The 12,256-nt window shown below is 44.7% G+C and overlaps 1 protein-coding gene across 6 annotated transcripts in view; it reads left to right on the forward strand.

Annotated features, from left to right (window-relative positions):
* Nucleotides 1-12,256, forward strand: part of BEND7 (BEN domain containing 7) — an 86,934-nt gene that overhangs the window by 62,775 nt on the left and 11,903 nt on the right. For all 6 annotated transcript variants that reach the window (XM_027559907.1, XM_027559905.1, XM_027559906.1 and 3 more), the window contains one exon: nucleotides 9,589-9,708. In XM_027559907.1, coding sequence (XP_027415708.1) covers nucleotides 9,589-9,708 — 120 coding nt within the window. The remainder of the gene's footprint in view (nucleotides 1-9,588; nucleotides 9,709-12,256) is intronic.

Here is a 12,256-nt window from a genome sequence, read left to right on the forward strand (position 1 = left end):
CCTCTCCTGGGGGGGTGGGGGGGGGGGGGAAGCGTGACTTGGCTAATTTTTCAACTTGCTTCCAGTTCAGAAATTCTGTGGTTCAATGCTGCTAAGTCACTGCAGCCGTGTCTAACTCTGCCACCCCATGGACTGTGGCCCATCAGGCTCCTCTGCCCATAGCATTCTCCAGGCAAGAATACTGGAGAGAGTTGCCATTTCCTCCTCCAGGGGATCGAACCCATGTATCTTGGCAGGCGGGTTCTTTACCACTCACGCCACCTTCAGTAAATTTGTCCAAATTCTCATAATTAAAAAATATGTTCAGAAATCAGTTTTATGGCGATCCAAAGTCGTCTTCATTACAACCACCACTAGAAGTTCACGCCCCGTGGAAGGCTCAGCACCAAGGACAAAGCATTCCATGGTCGTTGAGGTCAGCGATGATTGCTGGGCCAGCTGACTGCCCTGCAGGCTCCTACGTATGCAGTTCAGTACGATATTCTGATCTCATCAGTAAACACATTATTGTTTGCACGACTGCTTCACCTTAACTTTCCTTCTAATCTGAAGACTTCATGTTTAGGTGTATTTATTGATACACTTAAGCTCAGTCTTGTTAAATCAAACCCAAAATGAACTCCAGGACTCAGTGTCTTTCAAGATTGATGACTATTTACTGAAGAATTCTTCCTTCAGTTCTTTTGAGTTAAGTCACAGACCTGAGAAAAAGAGTTCCTCCGATTTATTCTTCCACCAACCATGCACTTATGCTCCCTGTCATGTGCCAGCCACAAACAAGACAGCTGTGATCTCTGCGCTTGTTGAGTTGATAGTCCAGACGATCACTAGATGGTATGATATAAAAACCACTGGTTAACCAACTCAGGGAGGCCGTTCCTGAGAAGGTCACACTTCAGCTGAGACCTGCAGGATGATGGATTCTCACCTTCACCTGTTATTTCTAGCAGGCAAATCACCCAGACTTCTCCTGGATCTCTTTTATTCCTATTTTGGCCATGCTGCATAGCGTGCAGGATCTTAGTTCCCCGACCAGGGATCAAACTCGTGTCCCCTGCGGTGGAAGCTCAAAGTCTTAATCACTGAACCACCAGAGAAGTCCCTGCTAGCTCTCTTTTACAGAAAGCTGCTGATGCTCATTCCAAGAGAGAGTGTGTGTAAGGCATGATCTTGAGACCCATCAGCGCTGGTATGTCCACAGCCTCATCCTAGGAGATGTTGTCTGATCTGTTCATAGACTGATCTACAAACAGTGTTTGTCCGAATTAGCAGTAAGTAGTCTTGAGGTCAGAAGTGGAAATAATACATTCCTCTTCATCTTGAGTGTGTTGGAGATATTTTCCAAGTTTCCTTTTCTCTCCGTCTTACCACCGAGATCGAAAACAGATGTTTAGACTTACTTCATACCCCAGCCTCGCTCCTTAATTTTTTAAGAATCACAGTGTTCCTCCACCAGACTCTCTTACTTTCTCCTTCCTGTTCCAGAGTATCAGTGAAGTCAGTGTGAGTCTTCCCCATTCATATTTTCCATCTTTACTGCTCAAGTATGTATCCATTCACCACATTTACTATTTTGCGAATTTGTGAGTGTACATGCATGGCCTCATGCTGTACTTTTTTGCAAATTTGTGTCCTTTTTTCTCAAGTTGATCCATATCAGTACATTATAAATCTAGTTTATTCCTTTTAACTGCTCACCCCTGTATAAACAAAGCACTTTCTTTCCCGTCTTCTGTTAAGAGAGTTATGTTGGTCCTCCTTGCTCTTGATTCTCTGTGGAAAGCGGTGTGCAGCAGGCAGTGAAACTAAGTTTCAGGGTAGAAGTGTTGTCATCACCACTAAGATTTGTCCAACAGCTCTCTAATGCCAACAGTATCGTTTAGACACCCCCCAGCAATGGATCCAAAAATCCCATTTTTCCTTATTTTCACTGACATCTGGTGTTAACAAATTTGACTTTTGTCAGTCTGATGGGTCTCAAGTAGCACCTCAGGGGTGGGTTCCCTGATAAGTAGTGAGGTTGAGCATCATTTCATATTTATTACTATTTGGTTATTTGCCTGTGAACATCCATCCTTTTCTTGTGTTTCCCATCAGGTTGTTGGTTCCTTATTGACTTACATGAATTCTTTACTCTGTTTTCAGGTGTTAAAAATATTTTTTCTTATTTTCCAACTTGTAGAAACTTCTGACCTTTATCATACCAGAGTTTAGAATAGCAGTCAGATGGGTTACTTTATGCTTAGTGCATTTCTTGTGCCCTTTTAAAGAAGTCCTCCCTACCCTGATTATGTAATGATATATTTTTTTTTCCCAACAAAGTTTTCAAGTTTTCTCTTTCATATTCAAGTCTTTTATCCATCTGGAATTTACCTTTGCTATAAAATTTGAGGGAGGGATTGAATGTGTTTTTTTCCTATGGGTCGTTGCTTATTTAACACCATCCTTTTTTTTTTTTCTTTTTTTTAATGTGAATTGTAATCCAGCTCTGTCATAAACGAATCGCCCCTTTTCCGTGTCTACTTTTGGTCTTCTGTCTGCCTCTGAGCCAGTACTACTCAGTCTCCATCAGTTTGGCATTGCTGTAATTCTTACTCTCCCACAGGTCATGTCCGCTTTTATCCCCCTCCCGCTTCCTGTTCTTCCCGCCCTTCTTCTGTTTCTTCGTCCTCAGGTACGTCCTTAGGCCATCCTTTGAATGCGGGTCTGTGTGGCGTGGTCTTTCCGTCTTTGTTGTGCATATGTCTCATTTCATCCTTGCTGTACACCCAAGCTGCCTGAGGCTGTGTCCCGCCCCGTTCCTTACCAAGGCCACCTGGGGCCCCGTGATCTGGAGGGGGAGGTGTGATCCCACAGACCCGGGGAGGGGTCTCCCACCCCATGGCTGCCATCCTTCTGTGTTGTGTGGGTGAAAGTACCACCAGCGTTCACAGCTGTCACACATGAGCATTACCTCAGTCAGCTATAGATTTATTCCTATGGAGAAGTCAACCACTGTTCTTTTCCAGAATCTGTGTTCTCATTGTTGTTCAATCGCTAAGTCGTGTCCAACTCTTTGCAACCCTATGGACTGCAGCACGCCAGACTTCCCTTTCCTTCACTATTTCCCAGAGCTTGCTGCTGAAACTCATGTCCATTGATTCAGTGATACCATCCAACCATGTCATCCTCTATCACCCCCTTCTGCCCTCAATCTTTCCAAGCATTAGATCTTTTCCAATGAGTCAGCTCTTCACATCAGATGGCCAAAGTACTAGAGCTTCAGCTTTAACATCAGTCCTTCCAATGAATATTCAGGATTGTTTTCCTTTAGGATTGACTGGTTTGATCTCCTTGCTGTCCAAGAGACTCTCAAGAGTCTTCTCCAGCTCCACATTTAGAAAGCATCAACTCTTCGATGCTCAGCCTTCTTTATGGTCCAATTCTCACATTCATACATGACTACTAGAAAAACCATAGCTTTGACTAGATGGACCTTTGTCAGCAAAGAGATGTCTCTGCTTTTTAATATGTTGTCTAGGTTTGTCACAGCTTTTCTTCCAAGGAACAAGCGTCTTTTAATTTCATGACTGCCTTAAAAATTAAATAACTTATATGGAAAATAATCCCTATTGGCTGTGCCACCTTGCACCAGTTATTTAATCTGCCCGAACTTTCAGCTTGTCATCACAAAAGAAATAGGATCACAATACCTGTGCCACCAGGCTCCTGCCAAGCTTAAATGAGATAGACCGTGCTCAGCACGTGGGGAGTTTCAAATCATAGCTTGGAAAGAGGCAAAGGAAAGAGGGAATGGTTGGTTGTGGGCTGGGGTGCTGGCTGTCTTATACTCACTTAGGTGGGTGGATGTGGGTGCAAGCAGCCTGCAGGGAAACCTAGTTGGCTTGTCCACCTCTCCTCTGGGACTGGTCCCAAGCTTCCTCCCCACTTGCACGTCCCCAGGACCCTGCTGTGGACAGTTGTTTTTCTCACCCTTAGTCCCCAGCCCCTCACGAGGTCCAGGAGTTTGGCAGATCTAAGGAGGACTCCACTTTCAGTTCTGTTTGATGTGAACCTTGATTTCTGCTCGTTTTTCTGATCAGAAGTTTACACCAAGTCTGCCAATCAGAAGTAGGCTCTCAGGGCTGCCTGGAATTATTCATGGGGAATTTCATAATGAAATGAAAGCTCCCCAAGCCTTCCCCTGCTTCTTACATTGTCTGTGTGATGCAGGGACTTTCTTTCAACATCTGTACAGTGCCCTGCTTTTCCCAGTGCAGAGAGTCAGAAAACCCCACATGGAGAGCCTTCTAGAACAAGGGTCCCCAACCTCTGGGATCTAATGCCTGATGATCTGAGCTGATGTAATAATAGAAAGAACATGCCCAAAAATGTAAAGTACTTGAATCATCCCAAAGCCATCCCCCCACCCCCCACTGGCTCCATGGAAAAATTGTCTTCCAAGAAACTGGTCCCTGGTGCCAAAAAGGTTGGGGACCACTGCTCTAGAAACTGTCACATGGACAGACAGCTGTTTGGGGAACATGGCCGATCCAACCTGTTCTCCTGCCACATCCAGACACGTGCCACACCACTGTGTTCACTGATGATGACATCAGATCCCGGGTTCCCAGGGAAGGATCCGCTCAGCTACCACTAGCTTATTGATTATTGATGCCCAATTAAAGGGCAGGGTTTGAATGCAGGCATCTGAGAAAAGTCCTTAATTTGTGTACAGATCAAACTGAACCTTTGTCATTTCCCCAGCGACTTCACGCATCTTTGTGCCTTGGGACCTCAGATGATGTTAAGCAGAGTAGATGCTTCCACAGTTGTATTCAGTTTAATGGTTGGCCTTAATCCACTTGTTCAGATGATTTGGACTTGTGTAAAATTATCCCTCGCTTCCCCTTAATATATTAAACTAGGAGAGAAGGGAAGTTTCTTTTCAGGACCTATCGCATTCTAAGGATAAATGCAAATTGTTCTCTGATTTTTAATGACCCACTATTAACATAGTAGGAAGCCCAACGCATTACTGCAATGCCTCTTTTCACATCATTACTCCTAATGAAACTGTTAGCAGGGTAATAGCTTGACCTTTAGCTATGGATTCAGATAGCAAAAATATGTCCTGCTTACCCAATACCTATCCACATAGCATGGAATGTTTTCAGATCAATCCAACCACAAACCTTTGGCCCCTCTCTCAGGCCTCATCTACCCATGTCACAAGGAATAGGATTTCATCCTCTGTAGGTAGATTCTAGTTAGAAGTTTCTTTTAAGTTTGAGTGTAAACCAGAAACGAGAATGTCAGTAATATGCTCAGTGGAAATAATTGTTTGTAGATGTATTTTTTTTCCTGAAAGCCTAATGCTTTGCCTTCAAAGGTCTCAGATGCAGACCCAGGAGACAGACAGTTCCCTGGTCTCTTGTGATTGAAAGCAGATAAGCTTTTGCTGAAAGGAGAAAAAAATAGCCAGCAATTGTCGCCTTTTGAACACACAGCAGAATACTTGAGCTCAGGATGAGATTAGAAAGATCCCCTTGGATGCCGCCCACACGTTAGGGGACCTTCCCTCTACTCCTGAACATGCGCCTGCTGGGAATCACTTTGATGTCGGCATAATCCAAATCTATTTGGTTTATTTCAAATCTTTACTTCCTAATCCGGGCTAATTTGGATGCATGCACTTCCCAGTCTAGGAAGAGAGGGGTTGCTATGGAAATTAATTACATAAATAATATTACGAGGAAGGAGGGAGCTGTTTATCTGTAAGATGGTACACTCAATCATTTTGTGGTACAATTTTCTTAGAAACTAATAGGGTGCCAAATACAGGTACTTTTTTCTAGTCATTCAAACAGAATTTCAAGAACCTTTCTGCAACTCTGATTAAGAAGTGTCACAATAAGAAATGTCGCTGTGGGTATTTGACTATAATAAAATCTTGTTACTTTAAATATATGCCATTAAAACTTTCTATTAATTCAGATAGGCCTTGCTCCTCCAATTGGCCTAAATGTCTGAGCTGTTGTATTTACTTCTGTCCAAAACAAAAGCAGAAAGTACATTTGTTTATCCTTCAGATGTTTATGGGGCTCTTAGTTGGGGGCACCACAGTAGGTGCTTTTAGGGAGACAAGACACAGGCCCCTGAAGTTGTCTATAATCTGGTAGAGGAGACTCACAGGCAGTCCCACCCCCAGGATGTTGTCCCCTCTGCCTCTCTCCCAGGTGGAGTCTGCTTACTTGCATGGCCCATGTGCCCTTTGGTGGGCAGCCTGTCGATGATTTCCCTGGACTGTAATTCTGCCTCCTCCTCCTCTCAGTTGGGAGTTAGGATACAGCCTTTCCATCAGCACCACCTCACCATCCACGTGACTGCCTAGAGCTAGAGTGTCCCGACCTTGTCCGCACTGGCTCTCAGCCTCCACTTCAGCCCTACACCACTGTCCACATGTCCTGCTGCCCTTTCTCCCTGGCACTTCCTTGCCAACCCCACTGAGATTTCCATTCCCTGGTCTCTTAGATCGTCCCAAGTCTGAGCCATTTTCTGGCTTCACTTGCTTCCTAGATTTGGGTGGAAAGGAAAATGGCTGAAGGAAGCAGTAATTCATTCTGGGGAGGGGAACAGGCATCTTCACCAACATCTTCAATGCTGTCCTTTATATCCTGTACCTTTGCCAAAACCAGCCAGCAAATGCCTAACCCTAGACCAGCCCTCCCATCACTATCTCCACTCCAGACAAGGAGTTGCCAGGTGCCCTGGAGAAAACGCCTGCCCTGTGGTTGCCACCACAAGCACGCAGCCCTCCTGCTCAGCACCCTGCATCCTCACTGCCTTACAACCCCAGATGTCCCTGCACTCTCCAGGTTCAGTGAGGCATCAGGGGCAGTGATGACCACCTCTGGCCACTTCTAAGTTCACCCTTTTCTTCCCCTTCTCTGGGTTCAGAGGAGGAAGTTTTCCTCCTGATTCTGGTCGAGGGTCACCACTCTCTCTCCAGGATCCCAACCTCCAGTTCCTCTGGTGTATGGTTCCTCTGATTGTTCCCTCCTTCTCTCTGGATCCTACCCACTCCAACTGTGCTGCCTGCCTTCCCCTGCCCCAGCCTTCCTCCTCCTCTTCTTCCCTGCTCCCACAAACCTGGTGTTTGGAGAGTGCTATCTCTGGTCACCTTCCCCACATCCTTGCTGGCTGCCAGGGACCCTCTCCATACCTCCTTCCTGGCTCTTCTGCACCGGGACTGTGGGTCTCTCCACAGTCTTTAGTGTATTCACACACTCCCACCTGCATCAGACCATGCTTCCCAGCTGCTTCCCGACTCTGTGCCTTAGCCTCCCTCAGTCCCCAGGGGTTCCTGCTGTTCTGTGCTTGCCCAGCGCTCTGTTGAAACCTCCCTGCCCACTGTGTTTTCTCTTGTCATTTTAACAGCCACACACATTTGTGCCCCTGAAGTCTATGTCTTCAGCAGAGACCCCGTCCCTGAACTATAGGCATCTGTGTTGAAACAGCTGCCAGCCGTCCCCCGTGGGGGCTCCACAGATGCCCCAAACTCAGAGTGTCCCAAACCATGCCTAATACATCTGGCCCATCCCCTCACAATCCCTCCTCCTGGATTTACAAGTCAAGTGAGTCTCCAGAAATGCCAGTTCTCCATCTGTTCCATCATCCCTTCTGTCTTCACTAGCACCACCCCGACTCTATGACTATGCACATTCCTCAAAGGCATCCGTGCTCCCCGCAACACATAGCTACCCGCCCCAGGCCACCCTGCTTCTCTTCCTGCACAACTGGATTGTTGATGTTTGTACACTCCCCCCCACCCTACCCCACCCCTGCATCCACGGACTTTGCACCTGCAGGTTCAACCAGCTGCCAATCGAAATATTTGGGGGAAAATTCCAGAAAGTTCCAAACAAAACAAACTTGCCAAGTGCAGGCATCTATTTACATAGCATTTGCATTGTATTAGGTATTCTAAATCATCCCTGAGATGATTTAAAGTATATGGGAAGATATGCATGGGTGGTATGCATATAATACACATTGTACATATGGGACTTAAGCATCCATGGATTTTGGCACCCATGGGGATCCTGAAACCCATCCCCCACAGATTCCAGACTGTTTATGACTTTTTCCCCTTCTTTCACATTACTGTTTACTTAGGATAAGTTTATAGACATAGGATTACCAGTCCAGAGGAATAACAGTTTTATATGCCTCGTCATATACAGCCATCTTATTTCCCAAAAGGGTTCTGCCAGTTTATGCCAACAGTCAAACTTGCATGTGCCAGGTCAACACAATTTTATCAATATTAGTATTATCTTAATCGCTTATCTAATTTAGTAGGTATAAAGTATGTTCTGCAATTTAGGGGCTTACGTGTTACTTGAACGTTTTCCACTTTGTCCATTTATCCATGGAGGCTTGAAGTTACACTTTTATTTGGGAGGAGCTCTTTCTGTGGTGGTGGATTTAGTGCCACTAGCTCTGCTCATTCAAATAAAAATTTTATTTTTTATTCAATAGAAATTGTTTACAGTTAGTTGAATATGACATTTTCCTCTGTCCTTTCTTTTTAAAAGAAACCTTTGAAACATTAAAACGATCACTATTTTAAACATCAAAGAGGCAGCGTGGCAGGCCTTGGCCTCGAGGGGAGCAGGTTGAAAAGTGCTGGGGAGCTCAGTGTGAAGCGGAAGTGCCAGCCCCAGCGCCGCTAGTGCGAAGCGGAAGTGCCAGCCGGAGCGCCGCGTGCACCGCTGCACGCTGTGCGGCTTTGCTCAGATAATTGTCCTGCTCCCTTGTGTCCTGGCACACAACTCCCAGAGCTTCCTTTGTGCTTCTAGGGAGCTCTTCTCTAGGAGCTGCTAGCTCGGGGTGCAAGAAGTTGACTCAAAGTAGGATTGGAGCTTTCACTAAGACCCAACTGCATTGATCCAGTGAGCGCTGAGGCAGTTAGCTGGAATCACCATGAGAACATCATCTCTCTGTGTAATTTTCCATTTGATTTTTTTTAAAGATTTTTTTTTTAATGTGGACCGTTTCTAAAGTCTTTATTGAATCTGTTACAATATTGCTTCTGTTTTGTGTTTTGGTTTTTTTGTCTCGAGACGTGAGGGGTCTTAGCTCCCTGACCAGGGATCGAACCCACACTTCCTGCATTGGAAGTCTTAACCACTGAACCGCCAGGGAAGTCCCCTCCATTTGATTTTGAGTTAACAACAGAAAAGTGAAATACATTAATACACTTGCAGAATTCTGTCAGGGGGCCAATGGACCCCCTAGGAAGCATTTTCTCTGCCCATAAGACACATACACATGGACTGGAGCAATCAGAAAAAGCAGTTTCAGAACTACTAGCATTGATAGCCAGTTTCATTTGGAAGCACAGGATGTGGTGTGCAGGATGGGCCCTGCCAAGCTCCATCTTCACCAAAGAATGTCATATGGATTTGGAGAATAGCCACTGCAGAACTGACATCTTTTAGAAATATACTCTTTTTTGTCCCCCCCTTTTTGGGGTTATGTTCCTATTTCAAATATGCATTCTCTTTTTTCAAATGTTAAACAATATTTCATATTTTCTTTCAGTCTTCACAGAAAAATATTGCACTGCTAATCACGTGGATAAACTTCCTGGCCCAAGAGACTGGGTTCAGATTCTGCAGGATCAAATCAAACTGGCGAGAAGAAGGTTAAAAAGAGGCTCAGGTATGAATAAGCTGCAAGAAAATAATTGCAGAAGCCCTCAACTGAATTCTTAGATGTTGCAAAATACAGTTCTTTACTCTCGGATACTTCATTGTCTTTTGTCTTTTGAAGGAGAAGCTTTATATAATGTGCCTTGGTTTTGTGTTTTAAAATCTTATTCAAATAATTTTGAAATTCACCCTAAGATTAAACAGTGAAAATTACATCAGACCATTTACTTTAAATAGCACAAATGAAAAAGATTGCTAATCTCATTGGTAGTTTTATGTTTGAAACAAGGTCTCTCTTTTGTGATCTGCTTCTGTTACCTATTGGTTTTTTATTTGGATCTGCATGACTTTATAAAAAGTACTAGTTGCTTAAGGTTAAAAAAATGAAATAACAATAATCATCCTACCAGAAATACCATGTGAAGTAGAAAGGGCTTTTTAAGTAAAATATTAACTTACCTTTTTTTTTTTTTTTTTCAATCTGGGCTTGGCAATTCTGGGATAATTCTTCCAGGAAAAGTGAATACCGGTTGCATTTGCCCATTTAGATTTGGGTATCTGAATTCGCAGTCTCCCCAAAGTAGCAATGGGACAGTTTACCGATGAAGAATCCCTTTGGAGTCAGTTTTCTGCCATTATATGGTTATTATTAAAAAAAAAAAATTCCTAATCAAACCTCAGGACCCCTGGCCTTCTAAGAGCCTTATGTGCTTGTGTGGCTGTGATGTGAGAGTTGGGCAGACAGATTTATTTTTTTTGAAATACAGCTGATTTGCAATGTTGTGCCAATCTCTGCTGTACAGAGTGACTCAGCTCTAACTCATACAGACATTCTTTTCTTGTAACCTCAAGATATTGAATATAGTTCCCCGTGCTGTACAGTAGGACCTTGTTGTGTATCCATTCTAAATATAATAATTTGCATCTACCAACCCCAAACTCCCAGCCTACCCCTCCCCCTCCCACTTTGGCAACCAGAAGCTTGTTCGCTAAGTCTGTTTCTGTCTCGAGGGTGGGCTCGTTTGTGCCATATTTTCCATTCCACATCTGAGTGACATCATGTGGCATCTCTCCCTCTGACTTACTTCACTTGGTATGATCATCTCTAGTTGCATTCATGTTGCTGCAAATGGCATTATTTCATTTTTTTATGGCTGAATAATATTCCATTGCATATATGTACCATATCTTTTCCCATCATCTGGGGAGACAGATTTTAGATGCTAGAATGTCACACTTTGGGATTTAACAGAGGTCTGGACGTTCTCTGAGAACAGCAGTACAAACTCAGGAGACTATCTGTAACACAGCCTCTTGGAATTCTCACCATGAGTAGAAGTAACAGTGACCAAGCCTGCTGAGGAGCCCAGTTACCAGCCCCTGGAAGGAAAGCTCTGGGCTCAGGCTCAGAGTGCCCTTGACAGGACACAGAGCACTGAGGGACCACGTGGTTTTTCAGTGTGAAAAACCTTATAGTTGGGCTTTGCTGGTGGCACAGTGAATAAGAATCCACCTACCAATGGAGGGGACACGAGTTCAGTCCCTGGTCTGGGAAGATTCCACATGCCACAGAGCAGCTAAGCCTGTGCACCACAACTACCGAAGTCCTTACACCCAGAGCCTGTGCTCTGCAACAAGAAACCACCACAATGAGAAGCCCTCGCAACGAAACAAAGAATAGCCCCTGCTGTCCACAACTAGAGAAAGCCCATTAGCAGCATAGCACAGCCAAAAATAAATAATAAATAAATTAAAAAAAAAACAACAAACCCTTACAGGTCTATAAAAGTAGCCAGCGGGACTCAACTCCTGGATGACTTTTCTATTAAAAATCTTCCCTTCCTCCTTCTTTACCCTTCTGGCTTCTTTTTACACTTAACTGATTCTCCTTTTAAAAAGAGCAGTGGACTACTAATTTAACTGGTAAACAAATGGATTATCGCTTTAGGTAACACGTCACAGAGAAGTCAGTAGATCCATTTCCCAGGACTCATGTCTGCTCTTCACCAGCTCTGGCCCTCAGACAAGTCACTAGGTCCTTCTCATCCTTGGGTCTCCATCACTAAGGAGACAAGTACAGCCAGTTTCAGCGCTGTCCTAAGGCTCCTGACGTGTGCTGTACAGGAATGTCTATCAGCGAAGTTATTGTATCTCTCAGAAGAGGTCTGTCTTTGGGCACAGCCGTGCTTGGCAGTGTGCAGCCACAGTTGCGTCTTCAGTCAGGAGACCCACCGGCCTGCTATGCCAGGGCAGCCGCTTTGCTCTTATGGTCCAGGCGTGATTATCAGGGATGCTCCTTTTGCTCTCAAAGGTTTTCAGGCTTGGACAGTAAGTCATGCCCTCACCCTCCTCTTTGTCTCCCGGTTTTCACTGCCTCCTGCATCTCCAAATCATCTGCAATAAACACAGCACAGTGCAGTGCAGAGGACACGCTGCCCTGCTAGCTCTGGTCTGCCATTTACAATCTCCTGGCAACCTGGACCAATGTCTCAACCTCTCTGAGCCGCGGGTTCTCCATTTATATAATGAGGCTGATGCCTTCCACGGGGTGTTTTCAG

Source organism: Bos indicus x Bos taurus, chromosome 13 (genome assembly GCF_003369695.1).
Source record: "Bos indicus x Bos taurus breed Angus x Brahman F1 hybrid chromosome 13, Bos_hybrid_MaternalHap_v2.0, whole genome shotgun sequence".
Lineage (NCBI taxonomy): Eukaryota > Metazoa > Chordata > Mammalia > Artiodactyla > Bovidae > Bos > Bos indicus x Bos taurus.